This window comes from Fundulus heteroclitus, chromosome 16 (assembly GCF_011125445.2).
Source record: "Fundulus heteroclitus isolate FHET01 chromosome 16, MU-UCD_Fhet_4.1, whole genome shotgun sequence".
Taxonomy (NCBI): Eukaryota; Metazoa; Chordata; class Actinopteri; order Cyprinodontiformes; family Fundulidae; genus Fundulus; species Fundulus heteroclitus.
In genome coordinates, this window is record NC_046376.1 from 15,793,873 (window position 1) to 15,813,326 (window position 19,454).

The 19,454-nt window shown below is 38.8% G+C and overlaps 5 protein-coding genes across 5 annotated transcripts; 3 read left to right on the forward strand and 2 right to left on the reverse strand.

Moving 5' to 3' along the window:
* The first annotated feature begins 2,411 nt into the window (after nt 1-2,411).
* Nucleotides 2,412-4,095, forward strand: LOC105937313 (hemoglobin subunit alpha-1). The gene is made up of 3 exons (XM_012878554.3): nt 2,412-2,561; nt 2,639-2,846; nt 3,902-4,095. Exons 1-3 carry the CDS (start codon nt 2,467-2,469, stop codon nt 4,028-4,030), a joined length of 432 nt encoding a protein of 143 aa, XP_012734008.3. The 5' UTR covers nt 2,412-2,466; the 3' UTR covers nt 4,031-4,095.
* A 1,764-nt stretch (nt 4,096-5,859) lies between these two features.
* Nucleotides 5,860-6,645, reverse strand: LOC105937309 (hemoglobin subunit beta). The gene is made up of 3 exons (XM_012878549.3): nt 6,495-6,645; nt 6,184-6,406; nt 5,860-6,100 (listed from the first exon to the last, which is right to left on the reverse strand). The coding sequence occupies exons 1-3, from the start codon at nt 6,584-6,586 to the stop codon at nt 5,972-5,974; spliced, it is 444 nt and encodes a 147-aa protein (XP_012734003.2). The 5' UTR covers nt 6,587-6,645; the 3' UTR covers nt 5,860-5,971.
* Nucleotides 6,646-8,859: 2,214 nt separating this feature from the next.
* Nucleotides 8,860-9,607, forward strand: LOC105937316 (hemoglobin embryonic subunit alpha-like). Its single transcript, XM_012878557.3, has 3 exons — nt 8,860-9,011; nt 9,098-9,305; nt 9,398-9,607. Exons 1-3 carry the CDS (start codon nt 8,917-8,919, stop codon nt 9,524-9,526), a joined length of 432 nt encoding a protein of 143 aa, XP_012734011.1. The 5' UTR covers nt 8,860-8,916; the 3' UTR covers nt 9,527-9,607.
* Nucleotides 9,608-13,057: 3,450 nt separating this feature from the next.
* Nucleotides 13,058-13,776, reverse strand: LOC105937315 (hemoglobin subunit alpha-1). Its single transcript, XM_012878556.3, has 3 exons — nt 13,662-13,776; nt 13,373-13,580; nt 13,058-13,276 (listed from the first exon to the last, which is right to left on the reverse strand). Exons 1-3 carry the CDS (start codon nt 13,754-13,756, stop codon nt 13,148-13,150), a joined length of 432 nt encoding a protein of 143 aa, XP_012734010.2. The 5' UTR covers nt 13,757-13,776; the 3' UTR covers nt 13,058-13,147.
* A 2,280-nt stretch (nt 13,777-16,056) lies between these two features.
* On the forward strand, nt 16,057-16,763 carry LOC105937298 (hemoglobin subunit beta). Its single transcript, XM_036147871.1, has 3 exons — nt 16,057-16,188; nt 16,275-16,497; nt 16,580-16,763. The coding sequence occupies exons 1-3, from the start codon at nt 16,097-16,099 to the stop codon at nt 16,706-16,708; spliced, it is 444 nt and encodes a 147-aa protein (XP_036003764.1). The 5' UTR covers nt 16,057-16,096; the 3' UTR covers nt 16,709-16,763.
* The last annotated feature ends 2,691 nt before the right edge of the window (nt 16,764-19,454 follow it).

Sequence of the window (19,454 nt, forward strand, 5' to 3'; positions counted from 1 at the left end):
AACATTAAAACACAACAGTCAAGGGATGGCATCATTGTTGTCCTTCCAGTCCAGTGAGGTGGAGATTTCAGGCTTCTCTGAACAGAGGAGGGGAGTTCATGAATAGAACAAAACAGTCCCTCAGATTTTGGTGCATACAGCAGGGTTACTGAACAACAATTGGCTAAATGAAGGGATAACAACTATGACAACTAACTAAAATTAGTAAATTAAGAAAACGTTACAGTAAACACGATCAAAAAACCTTGGGAATAAATGTAAAATATTGTAATATCCTGCAGAAACATCAGTATCCTAAGGCGGTGTGCACAGTGTAGATGTAAATATATTCAGCGGTGTGCAGAAAACCCTCTAAAGTTCAGTTTTGCAGTAATTAAACAGCATGTTAACAGCAACTTAAGGGAAAAACATGCTAGCCAAATTTTTATTTCTTTTTACCACATTCTGACCAGTGTTATAAATAATGTAGGTTTACACATTACAAGTAGGAATTCTTCAGTTTCATATAGAAGTAGAAATAGTAGCCTATTTGCTCAAAACTTGTTTGCTTTGTCCTGTTTTTTTAATCAGCCTATATTATCTCAGCAACAAATCTGGAGTAAATGTAATGAAATGGAACAATTCTTTGAATAACAACTATAGACACATTATTTAAGGTAGAGTACATAATAGAAAAATATATAAATGGCAATTAAAGAAAATGAAATACGGGCAGCAGCATATGTGGAACTTATCGCTCATATGCAATTTTTATAAAGAAAAATGTGTTTCTGATGGCAGAGTTGTTCGTGGTTGCTCTTTTTATTGAAATCATTAATAAACTAGATTATTTTCTCTTTTATAATGGTTGGTATAAGTCTATATAAACCTCTTGGTCCACATAAACCCTCAAAAGAGGTACCAAAAATGTAGTTGTCAAATTTCTAAACGTTTTTTCATGTACACTCGTTTGTCCACCGGAGGGCGCTACAACATCGTTGTACAGTTTCAAAAATGTGCTTCGAAATTTGAATTTAAATTCTTGCTTCAAAATTTGCGCAATATAGCTGTTGTCATGGGGTTTTTAAATTGTTTTTTGCATATTCAAACCTGTTTTTTTTTTTTTTTTTTTACTTTGATACTTATATAGGACAGGGATTTCTAAAAGAGTACTGAAACGGTTATTCTATTTGAAACAGGTGAAAATTATTAAAAGGGATTTAAAAGATTTAGATCTTCATAAGTTATTTTATTGTCCATGCAGAATTATGATGATGATGATTTGTCTTCTTCAATATATTATTATTAACAACAACAATATTACTACTACTACCACTACCACTACCACTACTGCTACAATGCTGCTACTATTACTACTACTACTACTACTACTACTACTACTACTACTACTAATACTACCAATACTACTACTACTACAACTACTACTACCAATAATAATAATAATAATAATAAGCAGTTTAAAACAGTACAACAGTACAAAATAGTGGCCAACTCGAATGGTTTTAGAAATGAGATCTTGTGAACATCCGGATGATCGAGCAAACAGAAAATCTGTCCCCACCAATAATCCCATTAAAATTTTGCCTGCATGTACTAGACTGTCTGAGATTCATAAAAAAAAACACACAGTCTAATTAAATGAAAAAGACAGTAAGTGAAATGTTTAACTGCAGCTTGGTCAACACTCAGGGAGGCCTCTGCATACTTTGGTAACCCCTATCTGCCTCTCTGCTTTGGGTCCGCCCCTTCAAGGTTCAGATAAGCCAAGAAACACATTTGTGGGCAACAACTTTTAGCGCAGCAGGAAATATACTGCAATCTACCGATAACCAGGAATTAATAAAAAAAAAAAAAGATCTAAGTTTTAAATCAGTACCCTGTGAGGGTCCTTGATAAGAGACTATAGATTGATTGTGTCTCAAATATGAACAAAATCACATTAATATGTCCAGGCTCTCTGCTTTAGTGTTGTAGTATTTTTTTTTTCTATAACATATATTTTTTTAAGTTACCAAAATATATTCAGGACTGTTGACAACAGATGGTGTATCTTACGGCATCTGTGATTTTCTAGCTGTATGTGTGTGCTCCAAAACAATTAAAAAAAGCAGTGTGTATTTAAATATTGTTCTAAAATTGTCTACTTACTTGTCTCAACTCTTTATGTAGGGAGTATGTATCATAGGGAAACAAAAACAAGTCGTGTTTTATATTTCCCCAGAAGTTCAAGGCTTTTACCTAAGATCCTGTTTTTTTTTGTGGTGCTTACAGTGAGCCGCTCACAGCCACTATGACAATTTTGTTTACAGCTTATCTCATCTAAGCTGTTACATGTCACTTGGAAGGCTTCCAAGCAGAGATATCTTGGAGGTGTCTCTGTCATGCCCATGCCCTGTTTGTTTTCTATAAAAACCCCCTCCTCTTGTTGCTGATTGCGGCATTCAACCCAAACAATCAGCCAAGAAGATGAGTCTCACTGCCAAGGACAAGGAAACAGTCAAAGCCTTCTGGGCTAAAGTGGCACCCAAGGCTGAAGACATTGGACAGGATGCTCTGTCCAGGTAATGAGACCCCGAGGGCACCAAATTTACCTCATCTTTATTTTACCAGGTTGATTATGACACTCACGTTCTTTCAGGATGCTGGTGGTGTACCCTCAGACCAAGACCTACTTCTCCCACTGGAAGGACCTGAGCCCCGGCTCTGCCCCGGTGAAGAAGCACGGAGCTACAGTGATGGGTGGAGTTGCTGATGCTGTGGCCAAAATCGATGATCTGACCGCAGGTCTCCTCAGCCTCAGTGAGCTGCATGCCTTCACTTTAAGGGTGGACCCGGCCAACTTCAAGGTACAGCGGTTGTTAAACACTTGTGAACGTTTCTCAGAATACAACTGGGGAGCTTCTGGATTTACATCAGCAACTTTGGATAAAACAATTAAAATCCTGACATGTTGAATTCCAGATTGGATCAAAAGTGATCACAATATATGTCTTTTAAGACTCACCTCTGATAGGTACATTTGTGGGTTCCATAAGCAAAGATGTTGTTATGGGTCTGACAGAGGAAAAGGTCCTTTAAAATCTGTAATATCATCTGGTACACTTACACTAACCATTTGCACTTTAGTGTGCCCTATTGAATTTTCAGGTCATGTTATCAGTTGGCTTATTTTTACTTGTGCTGCAGTTTTCTCCAAATGATCTGCAGATTTACATGATTCTCTATAATAATTGTCACACCTATTTAACATTTATTTTATTTCAGTATCAATACCATAATTGTTAAACTTGAATTTTAATATTGAATATTTAATGTTGTAGTTTTGTTATTTTAATATTAATGCAATATCTACCAAACATTGACTTCATATTGTTTGCATTTTCTATAGCTTATTTTCAGTTGTATTAATTTATTTCAAAATGAATGCAATAACTGTTGTTTATTGTTTAATTTTTATGTTTTTATGTTGTTGTTTTTATCTATTTACCACCATAGCACTTTGAGGTCAAATTTAAATTGCATTACAAATAAAATGTATTATTATTATTATTATTATTATTATTATTATTATTATTATTATTATTATTATTATTATTATTATTATTATTATTATTGCTGTTGTTGTAAATATTTTTTACTCTTAATTTTACATTACTTTAATATTGAACCTATAGAAGATAACCATTTCAGATTATTTCATTTGTATTAATTTATTTTTATTTCAATATCAATCACATACATAGTAAGCCTTTGTTTAATGTAATATCCTACATGTTTTGCTTTTATATTTTATTCTTAGTTTACTTTACTGTCAATACAATATCTGTACAATGTTTTCTTTCTTTCTTTCTTTCTTTGGAAACAATAATTTTAATTGTTTCAATCAATCATCTTTCCACAGATTCTGGCACACAACATCCTTGTGGTCTGCGCCATCAAGCTGCCCAATGACTTCACCCCAGAGGTCCATGTGGCTGTGGACAAGTTTTTGGGTGCTTTGGCCCGTGCCCTCTCCGAGAAGTACAGATAAACTGTACACTTGGAGACTACAGCCTCTAACAGTCAGAATATAAATAAAAGACCAAATGCAGTAAATGTGTCATTTGTTTGATTTTTGTCAACTTGTGTGTCTCAGGATCTAATTTGTTTTCTAGTTGAGAGTTGTTTTTTAGATTTAGAGCTGATTTAAAGTAAAGCATTGCCTACTTCCACCTATAAACATACATTCTGTTGACCCCCCTGCACACTTATATTAATTTAAAGAGACATAATACACTTAAAGGGTTTTTTCTAATGCAGATGTTCCCCAAACTTTCTGCTTCCAACCTAAAAGCTATTTGTAATGATGGGCTACACCAAAATCACTCTAATTTTTTTTTTTGGTTTATTCTAGGAGCCTACTTTGTTTTAGGAAGAAATGTGGCATTATTCATCAAATTAAGATCTTTTTGAAGGTGGAGATCCCTCCGCAGCCACCTGCTTGGTACAAAAGGGAAACACTCCATATCATTTAAACTTCTTGTTTGCTAGTTTACTAACGACAGATTTTCTGCTTGCACAACTTCTTTGCTTTAGTCACAGCCTTTTTTTTTCTGTTACCACTACTCTGAGGTCCGTCAACGCATGGCGCGTTCACGCCTAAGACTTTATGGAGCACAGTCCTGTCCACTGTCCAACCCCTCAGTGCTGAAAAGTCACCCTGTACCATTGAACCACAGCAAATTCTTTCAAGCTTTCCCTGAATCTCTTTGATTTTGGTTGACATGTTCTAAATGACCCCAATGGTCACGTGATATTTCTTCAGTTTCCCAACAATTGCACACATAACACTGACTTAGAGGAATCTGCTGTGTGTTATTTTCATTTGAGGTTTTAAAAATTGTTTTAAAACCTTTAAAATAACAGAGGAAAAGATATATATTTTTTATTTCTTTTTTATCTTGACTGTGTTTCCTTGCATCTTCCTTTTATCATATTTTCAAAGAAAACCAACTAACGATGTTGTTTAGAATTTTCATGTTTTCGAGAATAAGACAGCCAAGGCACAGGATCTTCCAGAGAAAGCAGAGGAGAAGCCTCGACCAAATTTAAGCTCCTTAAAAAGGACAACTAATGCTGTGTTGACACACAATTAAGATTTATATCGCCTCCTCCAGCCTCTTTGCCAGATTAAAAATTCACTAACATGGGAGGAAATGAAATTTGTATTCAAGTACAGTGACAGTGTATCAAAATTCGTGTTTCCTACCATTCTGTTAAACCTCTAATTAAGCCTGACATAATGCGAGCAATGGCACTGTGTGGACATCCAATTACTCAGATGTCCTGCAAATTTTTTTCTTTTCTTATCCATTATTGAGAATTTTCATACAATTTTGTTCAGAACAGCTTGCACAAGCTAACAATTTTCCCTATACAGCATTTGTAACACAACGTTTTGTAAAGTCCCTCAAAAGACACTCAGCTTTTATTTTCAGATCTATTCAGGAATGGTTTCCTGTGCGCATTTTTATTCTTGATGATTAACAAAAAGCTTGAACTCATTATAACAAACTTCGAAATCAACTGATTATGATTTTTCATTGTTGACAAAATTAGACAGATACTCTCTTGACATGAACCTGTTTGGGATGTTCTCGCTGAATTAATGAATAAAGACAGTAAAATGGGCTTTCTCTTTCCAGGGTCTTTTTAGGCACAGGGTTAGTTTGAATAATTTGGTACCTAATTAATGTCAACAGGCTATATAACTGATAAAGATAGTTTACTTCATGACCCAACTTCTGACTTAGATTTCATTTTCATACCACATAACAATTTTAAACATCTTGATGAGGTAGAAACACAGAGACGGCCAAACAATTTTTTCAAATGTGCTCATTTATTCATCTAATCATTTGCAGCAACCTCCTTCTAGAAATGAGAAGAAAAAAAAAGAACAAAGCGTAAGAGTGTCCTCTGATGACGCTGCCTAGTGGTACTGCTTTCTCAGGGAGGCCACCACCACGGCCAGGAACTTCTGGAAAGCTGCGTGGACCTCAGGGGTGAAGGCTGCACCCATCTGACCAGCTAAGACAATGGTCAGGCAGTCTGCCAGGAGCTGCAAACAGAACGCAAGACGGGTCAGAAAGCAGCAACAACATCAACAGCAGCGTTATAATCACTAAGAGAGAGCAGCCTTACGTTGAAGTTGTCGGGGTCCACTTGCAGTTTCTCAGAGTGCAGCACGCTCAGCTCTTTGTACGTGGTCTTGATGTCGTCCATGTTCTTCACAGCTTTCTCCAGACCGGCGAGGACAACCTTCCCGTGAGCTGCCACCTTGGGGTTTGATGTTATAGCGTCAGCATTGTAGAGGTTCCCAAAGCCGCCAAAGTACCTCTGAGTCCATGGGTAGACAATCAGACACCTAAAGGGAAACATAAAACGACAATTGAACAAAAGTTTAAACCACAAATGATTCCAATTTTAGGTAAAGAAAGGGATTTTCTTTTTACCTGGAGAGAGCTGCAGGACCCACAACATCATAATCAATCTTGGAGAAGATGTCCTGGATGGTGGCACGCTCGAAGTCTGTCCATTTGACCATTTTGGCAGAGTTTCTTTTGTTTGCTCGTTCCCTTTGTCCGGTGTGGGTCAGCAGGCCCAGGAGATGCAACTTATAAGCAGTCAGTTCTGCTCCTCCCACAGTTATCGGACGGGTGGAGCTAAGCACAAGGCCTGTGGAATATTGATTTACAGATCTTCTAAAATGATAAAGATTAGATATTCGTCAACCAAATTCTGTTTGTAGCGTCCAAATGTGTAAAAGAAAGTTGTTGGTCACTATCCAGAAAAATAAATACCCAAATAAGTAACACCATGCCTCTAAGAGTGTCACAAAACACTATACATCAGGTTTTTATTCATAAAAAAGTGCAGAGCATTTAAAGAACTGAACCATCTTGAGCTTCTTTGGTCAAAACGACTTTCTTAAAATCAAATAGAGTAAAATGATTGGATTTTAGGTAAACTTTAGCACTGAATGATTCCTAATAGCTTCAGTTATTATCTTTGAAATTGAGACTGCGAAATGTTAACAACATAATATAAGCAGATATAGCTAGACAGGCAAAGTAAGTAGTTGAGCTTGCTCCACCTTATGTTTAACAGAGAGCTGTTGCAGATCTATTTGGGAGGAAATCCTGTTTATTTGCCATTTTCATAAACACAACTCAGATATTTTACATGCAAGGTTTAACAATTTTGCTCCACTGTGAATCCTATTGTTGTTAGGTTACTCTAAAAGAATAAAAAAAAGCCTGGTCTCCTTAAACTTGGCTAAAGAAAAGTCTTGCATTTTGTCTAATGTTCTTTCTCTGGAGGTTTCCAGCATTAAGGCTGAACTGTTTCTGCTGCCATGCTGTTTGAATCTGATAAAAAAAGTGCAGGTGGAGGGAAGAGGTAACGGATAGTTTGGGTTTGTCTAACGTCTTCAGGATCATAAAACGGGGTGGGGAGGCGTACCCAAATCAAAGAGGACGCAGGTTTCCTTCCACACCAAGATAGAGATTCAAACAAGACCAGCAATTGTTTCTAATGAAACTTAGATGTTTAATATACTGTATTGTTTAAATTAAAATACTGATTTAATGGAATTTTTGTGGGAGTTTTTTGTGTGGATCATGAATGATTACCTAATAAGAGAAGAGCTAGATCAATAGTGCCCAAAGGGCAAATCTATTAACTTGGCAAAACATATACCACTTTAAAAAACAAATTAAAATTACAAAACAATTGCTACTTTTATTTACCTGCTCAACAACAAGTAAAGCATGCAATATTTTAACTAAACCATATTTTGTAAGAAAGGGATTTTGGACATCTCAATCATCCTTATCCTTATATTTTCCACTTTTTGTGTAGGTTTACCCACCAAACATTTAAATAAATGCATTTAATCTAATCTAATCTATTATTTAATAATAATAACACTGTAAGATGCATTAAGTTGACTTTACTTTAAAAAAGGTATGCAAACTTGTTGCCTCAGAAAAAGCAACTTTTGTGAACCTAAAACATGTTAGTATGTCCAAGTTGTACATGTTAAGTTTGCATAACTCTATGAATTACGTATTTTTTAGTAGCCTTAACTTAATAGTGACAGTAAGCTGTTTTTGAGGAATCAGCCTTTAGAGCTAATATGCTTGCAGGGAGCATCCCATCTAGATCACAAGCTTTGTTTCATATTTGCATGTTGCCATATGTTTCCATACTGTTAATCATGTAATTCTGCATTTGAAATTTGACAAGACTTATTACTCTGGACACTGGGACTCTTTACCTGGGTGAAGCATGTATTCTATAATATTGAATACATCCCATTAATCGTAACAGCAACTTCACTCATAGTTTTGTCTGGCCACATCCATGTCCAAAAAAATCGCCAACGGGGTTAAATTGATCTGCACAAGCTTTATCTAACAGTTTAAAATGATTACAAACAATAAGTTTATGTTAACTGAGTTCTGCTCACTTGAACTTTCAAATTAAACTGAATGTTACATTTTACCACAAAGAAACAAGAAGATGAAGAATATTACATTTTATTCTATGGATTTATATAATGGGGGCCTTTCAACACACTTAAGGAAACCTTACAAATAAAAATACGAGTGATAACAGAATAAAGACATGTCTATAAAAGAAAGCTAGATAACTTATTTCTGAATCCAAACCGTTACCGCTTCCTCTACACTCTGACGTCAATGGGAGTGTGACAAAACAGATCTTTGTCATTATCTAGCTTGCGAGACGTCAAACGCAGATATCTCCTACTAGGTGGATCCTAGGTGTGTCCGAGTTCGCTGTCCTCTATAAAGTTCCTCAGTTGCGCTGAGCATTCAAACGAAAAAGACCAAAACAAATATCAGCACAAAGATGAGTCTCACAGCTAAGGACAAGGACACCGTCAAGACCTTCTGGGCCAAAGTGTCTTCCAATGCTGAGGCCATCGGCTCAGATGCTCTCTCCAGGTAAAGCGCCTAAAAAATTTAGGTTTTAAGGCTTTGTCTGCTTATGTGACAACATCAGAATGAGCAGTCTCCTTTTTTTCCCCCAGGATGCTGGTGGTGTACCCACAGACCAAGACCTACTTCTCCCACTGGAAGGACCTGAGCCCCGGCTCTGCCCCGGTGAAGAAGCACGGAGCTACAGTGATGGGTGGAGTTGCTGATGCTGTGGCCAAAATCGACAATCTGACTGCAGGTCTCCTCAGCCTCAGTGAGCTGCATGCCTTCACTCTAAGAGTTGACCCGGCCAACTTCAAGGTACTTCTTGAAGATGTTTGATTTCAGCAGAGCTCTTTAAACTTATCATACATTACATTTCAGCTAAACTTCCAATCATCTGGTCTTTACAGATCCTCTCCCACAACATCCTGGTGGTCTTGGCCATCATGTTCCCCACCGACTTCACCCCTGAGGTCCATGTATCCATGGACAAGTTCCTGTCCGCTGTGGCTTTGGCTCTGTCTGAGAAATACAGATAAACTGCAAAGTGGAGCAGAAGGGCAGGAAAGAAGACACATTGGGTTTATTGTGTTTGAATAAAGTGAATTATACTATTAAAATGGTTGTTTTTATTTTTCTGTCTCTTCCAAGTCAGGGTAGTCTGGTTGAGTCTCAGTGTAGCACCACATCAGATCAACTTAGAAATTAACAAATTTTTTGTGCATGTTCATGATCAAGCATGCCTAAATATGCAAACATCACGAAGAAGAAATGTTTTAAAAATGTAAAAAATCTTACCACTATTGCCTGAGCAAAATAATATGCAGGTTTATCCTCAAAACAGGTTGCTTGCATGGATTTTCTTGCCCATTACGCTAAAATTGGTTTTCATAATTTCGTCAACACCTGAAATACAGCTATAAATATTAAGATCTTTTGTCAAAAGCAATGTTGCCAGATTAGGCGTACTTCTGCCCAACAGGGCTCCTTTTGAAACACGTCGTCTAGGGAATAAAAAAAGAAGCTTTGGGCGCATTGTCACTGTAAAATGTGTGCTGCTTTTTACAACATTTGGCGGGTTTTTACGTAACATCTGCCTCTAACATTGAGGACAATCCTTTATATCTAGGCCAGCAGTTCACCCTGCATAAACTACACACATATATTTGTAATCAGACATCCCCTAATAACTCTTTTGGAGTAAAATTATTGAAAGACAGACCCACAAGCAGACCTACACACCACTATACAGAAACTGAGTAATGTGTTGGGGACCCTGATAGAAATGTGCAAGAAGCCTTAAGATAAATTCATATTTTATTTCAGGCTCCTCTCCTGTGGAACCAACTCCCAGTTTTAATCCATGAGGCAGAGACGCTGTCTTCTTTTAAGACTAAGCTTAAAACTTTCCTGTTTGACAAAGCTTATATTAAGAGTGGCTTAGGTTACCCTGAGCTATCTCTGTAGTTATGCTGCTATAAGGTTTGGCTGCTGGAGGACAACTGCTGCTTATTTTTCTAACTCTGCTGAGTTCTCCTACTGCTCTCCAATTTGCATTATTTGCTGTTATTTCAACTTTTAACCCCATGTCCTCTCTGTCTTTTTTCTCTTCCCCGTAGGTACACTTTGTCTGGTGTTCTGTTAGCTGTGACACCATTCAGATTATCCTCTATTACCCTGAATCAGGGTGTGCTTCTGTGCTTTTTGTGTCTCTGCTCTGTCTTCTTTAACCCCCAGTCAGTCGAGGCAGATGTTGTTCAAATCCAAATGTGGAATGTGACATGCAAAACATTAGCATGTCTATAAACGTTTTATTAGTAATGGGTGACTTTATTTTCTCTGGGGTGAAAATATTATTTTTTTCTTCTATACACGGAGCTGAAGGAAGACACATGTTCATCTAGTTCTATCTTGTTTATATTACAAAGATCTCAGAAACCTGGGTAGACTGTATGAAATCATGGACCTTTTGAAATACCAAGAGATTTTAAATACAATCTGATGTCTCCTGCCATTAAAATGGGTCATAACTGAGTCATTCAGCAGGAAAATTGTCTAAAACGTATCAGAATCAGCTTTATTGGCCATGATTGTGTGCGTAATCAAGGAATTTGACTTTGTTCACAGCATTCACAGCATACATAAATTAGGTATAAATACAGTTGGGCCCAGAAATATTTGGACAGTGACACAAGTTTTGTCGTTTTAGCTGTTTATGAAAACATATTCAGGATACGATTATATAATCAATATGGGCTTAAAGTCAAGACTCTCAGCTGTAATTTGAGAGCATTCACATCCGTAGCTGCCTCTTTTTCAAGGTACCAAAAGTAATTGGACAATTGACTCAGAAAACTGCAAAATGAGTAACAAGGCTGCGTGGGCTCTTCCCTCATTAACCTGTCATTAATTAAGTTAAAAGGTCTGGAGCTGACGCTGGACAGACGCTGGATCTGTCCAGCATCACCCCTGGACAAATCCCCCTCCCTGTTTCTCTCAAAGTTGGTAAATATTATAAAGAAGGAGGACTTGCCTATTTGAAACATGGTTTAATGGCGGAGGGGCCATGTATACTGCTGCTGGTTATTTTTGCACAAAACAGTAATGTCTAAAAGTGATTTCATTTCCCCACAAATAAAAATAATCAAATTCAAGGCGAAATATTTTGCATTTTATAGTGTGAGATCCATGCTTCTCGAAAAAGAGGAATTTGGATAAATTCTTGCAAACCTTCTTATAAATATTAAGCATTTGTCAATAAATGTGGAAGGATCAGTGCATCCCATAAAATTACCATAAGGTTAGTAAGGAGGAAGAGGCTAAGACCAAACAGCATTACAGCCCTCTTATTCTTCTCTATGAAACAAGCCACAGTCTAATCATTTAATTTGTCAGCTATTTTTTTTCTAAAAAAATTTGTCACAATTTCATATTCAGCTAATGATAGTAAGGAAGGTACAGCAGCAGACTGGACTTTGCCCAATAATTTTAAAATAACGACACAATTTTAGTTGTTTCATTCTGTTTTCTCTGTTAATGGCCAATTCTTAAAATTACTACTAACTCCAAGAAAAACACATCTCAGTGCTAACATATAACAATTATCCATACTAACTAAAATAATTCTGATTTATAGAACAAAGGATTTGATCCTGAGTAGATTGACATTTATTGCTACCTGGACTTTTTAAAATAACTGAAGGAACTTAAGAAAACCAAACAATTTAACAGGAAGTTAAACCTCCCAGTTCACATGCTCAAGTGTGCACACGTACATGTGAATTTGTGCGCTCTCATGCACACACATTTGTCCAGTGTGTAGACGCGTGTGCGCTTCTGGGCATTTCTTTAGCGGCAAATAAATCAAGGAATTATATTTTGCTTTGATTTTCCTTTCCTAATCCATCAGGATATAGCAGTTGTTAAAGTTTGTACTGACAGTGGGAACGGGCTGTAGTTTTGATGTGTAGCAGCTATTACTAAATGAGAAATAGAACCTGAAATTGATCAGTCTGAGATGGCCTATCAGTTTATAACTTTATCCTCTGAGACATCTTTCTCTCATACTAAAAAAGCCCAAACACAGATGGATTTATAAAGTATTTATTTTTTGTCCCATTTTCTTGAATTTTTGCTTTTGTAACACCATACTAAACAAAAAGGCACAGCTGAAGGAAGGAATTTTTATTTTTTAAGACGTTATTGAGGACTAAATGTTTCTGCATGTGAACCTCTTGTGTTTAAAGCTGCTGAGCTTTTGTGCTTCTGTCTTAAGTTAACACAGATGAAGATCAGTGAATATAAACAAAAGGAACACTGCAATAGGGTCCTTATAGAATATGTTGCTTTCAAAATCAGGACCATTTTTGTGCAATAAAATATTGTAAAAAAAAAAACAATGTAGACTAATGATGTATATAAAGTTGGCTATGTGTTAAACTTCAGTTATATCTTGCAAAAAAGTGAACAGTATTTTTGACATCTCAGTAAAATGTTTCCTTTAAACCTTGACATTACTGAATGTACAAAACAAACATATTTAATGTCCCCACAACAAACACCAGTGACAATTTAACTAAATTGAATGTTTTATTGAGGTTTCAAACAGACAAAAAGCAAGAGCACCAAGCTGTCCGTCAACTCCTGTTCCAGCTTGCAGTCTATCTGTATTTCTCAGACAGAGCACGGGCCACAGCAGCCAGGAACTTGTCCATTGCCACGTGGACCTCAGGGGTGAAGTCGGTGGGGAACATGATGGCCAAGACCACCAGGATGTTGTGGGAGAGGATCTGTGGAGGAAAATGAAATATAAAAACCCTGACATCAGTCTTGTGTAGGATTTTAGTTTCATTTGAATCGACCGCAGTAAATAAGTTGCTTTTTACCTTGAAGTTGGAGGGATCAACTCTCAGAGTGAAGGCATGCAGCTCACTGAGGCTGAGGAGACCTGCTGTCAGATCGTCGATTTTGGCCACAGCATCTGCAACTCCACCCATCACTGTAGCTCCGTGCTTCTTCACCGGGGCAGAGCCGGGGCTCAGGTCCTTCCAGTGGGAGAAGTAGGTCTTGGTCTGAGGGTACACCACCAGCATCCTGTGTAAAACAAGGAACCCAAGCACTTTAAACACATGCAACGAATACAGCTCTTATCTATGACATTAGAACCATCTTTACCTGGACAGAGCATCTGCGCCGATGGCCGCACCATTTGAGGAGATTTTGGCCCAAAAGGCCTTGACAGTTTCCTTGTCCTTGGCTGTGAGACTCATCTTGCCTGATGCTGTAGTTTAGGTTTGAATGTGGTGTTTAGCACAAGCAAAAGAGGCTTTATAGATGGAACAGGACAGGGACCCTCCCAGGTCACCTCTGAGATATCTGCGGCCAGAGGTGTTCCAGCCGAGATATGAGATAAGGAAGTAACTGAAGAGCAACGGTCACTCTGAGGACCCACGTGTGGCCAAACTCCACAAGTTGGAAATCATGAGTTCATAAATGAAGAGCAACAATCGTCCAGATGATAACTAAAAGTTAAATCTACCAAAATGAAGCAACAATGTAGTCTTGGACTTTTATTCCTAACAGTTAATCATGAAAAATCTACAGATACTTTTGAAAGGAAAACTCTGGCAGAATGTCAGCATTTTATTTACTTATTTATTCATCTATTTATTTGTATTGTTCTCTAAAATAAATTAGTAATATGGGAAGTGGTGGACCAGTAGTCAGAGAAGCGCACTTACGTCCCGGAGAGGTCACACCCACAGACGACTACTGCACTTTATTTGAGATGACAAATAAAAAGGATGATTTTGATGTCTCAAAAGAAGGCAATAAAACAGTGGAAATCTTCAACAACATTTTGGCCTCAACTTGTTATATATCGTGTAGATACTTTATATATTTTGACTGTCAGAATAGATATGGGGAAGCTCTTTATTACTCTGACTACTACAGTCATATTCAAAAAATTAAAATATGGGTTCCAAGGAGGTTCATTTGTCAGACTGAATGTACCTTTTGAAAGTAACAACATTCAAGCAAGTATTAAACATACTTTTCATTAAGCCCATGTTTCTGTATTGAACATTTATTTTTTTATTGGTTTGATGCAATATTCTAATTTCAAATATTGTGTTTTCATCATATGAAGCAAAAATAATTGTTATTAACAGAAATAAGGGCTTTAACACATTAGTCCGTGAGTAATTAATCTATATAATTAGTTTACTTTAGTTAATTGGGTTACTAAAACAAACTGACTTTTTGATAATAGGGACAGGTGTAACCTAGGCTGAACCTGACTGCTGACGTGGAATGGGCTCATTAAAAATTACAGCTAATCATTTATTCTTCCAGCAAAGGAACACGAGCATCATGAGGGTCATTATGAGGGAACCTGAACCTGGCTTGTATTCATCCAAATATAAATCCAAATCCATTTTAATTTATTTTATTATTTAAAAGCAATGTGTTCAGCCAAAGTGCTGTACAGTACTAAGACAGAGCAAGTCAAGACGCAAATGGTAATGATAAAACAGAACGAAAAATCATGAAGAGCAGAATAAAACGTAAAACAAAGACTGTAGTAAAATAAGAGAAATACAACAACAAACCAACTCACAGCGTGTCAAAACCATTGAACATAAGTGTGTTTTAAAGAGAGGCTGAAACACAGCAAGAAAAGAAGCCTGACCAATATTTAATGGTAACTTGTATCAGAATTTTGGAGCCATGACTGAATAGGCCGATTCTCCTCGATTGGTTTTAGTCTGGCGACCTTGCCATGACTGACAGAAACCTTTTTGCACAGCACTGTCGACCTGATTATTAAATTTAAAGCCTGAATCCAGGGTGACACCCAGATGTGTAACCTGTTGCTTAACGTAACGTCCCAGATCGACAAGTTTTAGAAGAGGCGTTTGTGAATTACTGATATTACTGAATAAAATAACCTGTTTTCTTTTCATTAAAGCCCAGAAGATTTATAGCCGTCTATACTATGATTTTGTCAAGGCACTTATTGAAAGGTTTGATGGAGCTTATTTATTTGTAATTTATCTCTAAAACAAGCAAAACTCTCCTTTAATCTGTTGATTTATCTATTTATCGATTGCTACAAATTCTGATTAAAGGAAGGACTGTGAACACATTTAGAAAACTGCAATACAAGCATTCAAATTCAAGCAGATATTTTGATGGAATGAAATTACGGTAATAATTTTTGTGGCAAGACTGTTTGATCTCCTTTAAGGAACTGATTGTGGACATTGAGTTAGTCTCATTCTACCCTGAAACAATGATTGGTTTCATGTCTTCAGGCCTTTTAGGCCCAGAAAACTGACTGGTGCTTCAGTCATTGTAATACTTGACATGCTTGGAGACTTTTTTTCCAACATCATGCATGATTTGCGTAATGGTCATCTGGTGTCGTCTTATCAGTTACTAAAATAAAATGTATCAAGTAGCTATAGGATCTAACCTCAGCCCAATTCCACCCATCTGATAACTGTGGGAGGAGCCAAAAGTGACTGCTTATAAGTTGCATCTCCTGGGCCTGCTGAAACCACACCGGACAAAGGGAACGAGCAAACAAAAGAAACTCTGCCAAAATGGTCAAATGGACAGACTTCGAGCGTGCCACCATCCAGGACATCTTCTCCAAGATAGATTATGATGTTGTGGGTCCTGCTGCTCTCTCCAGGTGAGACTTTGCTATATTTTTATGTTTCTGCAAAAAAAAAACGGAAATATCCGCCAACTAAATCCTCCATGTTTATGTTTCCTCAGGTGTCTGATTGTCTACCCCTGGACTCAGAGGTACTTTGGCAGCTTTGGGAACCTCTACAACGCTGCTGCTATAACATCAAACCCCAAGGTGGCAGCTCACGGGAAGGTTGTCCTCGCCGGTCTGGAGAAAGCTGTGAAGAACATGGACGACATCAAGACCACGTACAAAGAGCTGAGCGTGCTGCACTCTGAGAAACTGCAAGTGGACCCCGACAACTTCAACGTAAAGCTGCTCTCTCTTAGTGATTATAACGCTGCTGTTGATGTTGTTGCTGCTTTCTGACCCGTCTTGCGTTCTGTTGCAGCTCCTGGCAGACTGCCTGACCATTGTCTTAGCTGGTCAGATGGGTGCAGCCTTCACCCCTGAGGTCCACGCAGCTTTCCAGAAGTTCCTGGCCGTGGTGGTGGCCTCCCTGAGAAAGCAGTACCTCTAGGCAGCCTCACGTCTTTCTAATGAGTGGATTAAATAAAATGTTTATTTGAAAAAAAATATTTTTTGGCTCTTTCCATTTGTTTCTGACAGCACAAAAACACTGATATTCAAAAGTCCATTTATCTCCATCAACCGTCAGAAAACTCGAAACAATGAGTTTCGAGTTTTGAAATACATTTACAACATCCTAATGGTCCAAATGAGTTTCCATGAACAAATAAAACCGTTTAAAACATATTATACATTTTAAATAGGTCAGTCTAAAAGTGTGACACTTTTCCTGTTCATGTGTCTGTCGTGCAGATTTAAAAAAATTATTTTTTAAATTTTGTAACTATTTTATTCTTTGGGTTAAACTGTGCATTTTTGCGCACAACTGTGGGTTGCTAGGTTTGGGAATATTAAATGAAGGACATCACTGAGGCTGCTGAAACTATAGGACACTTAAACAGTCTCACGGATAAACTGTTCTATTCAGATGTATCCTTGTATATTGAATAATAATTATTTTTTGACTACAATGTGAGTTTTAAAAAAGCTCAGAATGAAGCTATAAAGAAAGCTATGAAGAGGTATATGTAAATAATTACCCACATCCAGTTGGGTAACCTCCCTGGTTCTTTACCCTGTAAAGTGGTCTTCTTTATGGTAGACTTTTTTAGGGTGGATAGTGGGAGTGGTGGCCCAGTGGAGGAGTTTCCAAAGTGGGGGTCGGGACCCCCTGTGGGGTTGTGAGACACCTCTTGGGAGTCACAATGATTTGATGCTAATGTGCTAAAAAGACTTGCCATTTTCTTTTTTGTGAAAACCAATTTTAAAGTATAGCTTTACAAGATGCTCCACATTTCTCCACAAACAGGCTGCACTTTTTTGTAAGAGTTCTCATTAAATATTCTTTATTCTTGTAATTTTACAATTACATTCTCATAATTTCTGCACCAAAAAAAGAAAAAGAAAACCCTTTTCGCCAAAATGGAGTTGTAAACCTCTGGCACTGACATTTTAGGGGTCTCAGTTTGAAAAGTTTGGGAACCCCTGGTCTAGTGGTTAGAGCATTCCGCTCTATTTTTTTTTTTTTTTTTTTTTTTTTTTTTTTTTTTTTTTTTCCCAGTGTCCTGTCTAGCACTATGGCAATAGGAATTGATATCTCAATGCCAGATGGAGCTCGACAGATTTTGCTTTTACAAGTGGAGCAAACAGCTTTCGCCATAGTGCTCCACTTGATTTATGCTTGTAAATAGCTTTATTATGATTCCTGCAAGGAGAATTTCAAATTATATGGACATGACAATGGGAGAGTAAAGGAAGAACAAAAAGTGAAAGAAAAGAGAAAAAAAAAAGAGTAGAGGTGAAAGAAAGATGAGATAAAAGGAAGAGAATGATAAAACGTCCTCTGTCTGCTCCATCACCTGGAAAGAGACACAAAAAGAACAGCACAACCAACAGACATAAAGCAACAGATACAATCGAATAACACCTAGATGCCATTGCTAAATCATATATATTATTATGTAAGCTGACATGTGTAATGTGATATTTGAAAAAAGAAAGTGACACAACATAAATAAATAAATAAATAAATAAATTATAAGATTACTGTATATAAGTGAACACTTAATACCTGGGACCCAGCACCTGTGGGAGATGTTAAAGTGCACTAGTATAGGTGAAGATTATCCAGAAATAGCTTGATAGTGATTGTGGAGAACCAAAGACCCACCTTCCCCGAGCACAGAGGCAGGCGTCAGGGGACCCGTAACCCCGGACTCCCAAAGGGGTCCCTAGAGCAGGTCGCCCAGGAGGGGCCGACACAGGATATCTGCAACCCCCCTCCCAAGGAAGGAGCAGAGACGACCCCGAGGAAATCCCCCAGCCACCGCAATGCCGACGCCCTCAAGAGCCGCGGAGACGAGCCCGTGGGCTCCGCCGGCAGCCAGCCCCGCTGAAGTGGTCCCGGCCATGGGCCCTGAGGGCCAGAGGCCCCAGGGGCGCCCCGCCCCCGCGACGAGGGCCCCGGCCGCCCCCCGGGGGGCCAGGCCCCGCGAAGAGGCCGCCAGGAGTGGGCCGGCGCACGCCCGGGAACCCGCCCCAAACCCGAAGCCAACTAATGCGCCAGGGGGCCAAGGCGCCCGCCAACGAAGTGGAGGAGGGCAGGACGTGGGGGGATGGGCTCCGCACCTATCGGAGACTTGAGATGTTCTTGGGAGAGGGAGCGGACCACACCCATACCTGGGAAAAAAAAAAAAAAAAAAAAAAAACCCAAACCCCAACCCTCCCTTGTGCCCCACTCGCCACACACACAAAAAAAAAAAAAAAAAAAAAAGACGCTGTACACGCGTTCCCACATAACACTCACATCCAACACTGACCAAAGGGGGGGGGGGGGTAGTCACCCCTAATCGACTATACGACTGCCTGTGCCCGACCCCCGGCCCCGGCCCCCGACCAGACGCCCCCCGGACCGGGCCCCCCCAAGAGGGCGGGCCAACACGACCCGCACGTGCTACCCGGCCAGAGCCCCCCCCTCCCCCTAAATACCTAATAAACCCCCTCCCTCCCCCCACCTTACCCTTGCCATCCCTGCCCCCCGCCCCCTGGGGGGAGCGGAGGCATCAGCCCCAGACCTGGCAGGCCGCTGACTGCACACCGCAGCCCCCCGCCAAGACCCCGGACACAGTGGCCCGCACCTCCTCCAGGCCCCAGACTCCTTGCCTCCATCGGAGAACGGGGGTGTGCAGAAGACCCCG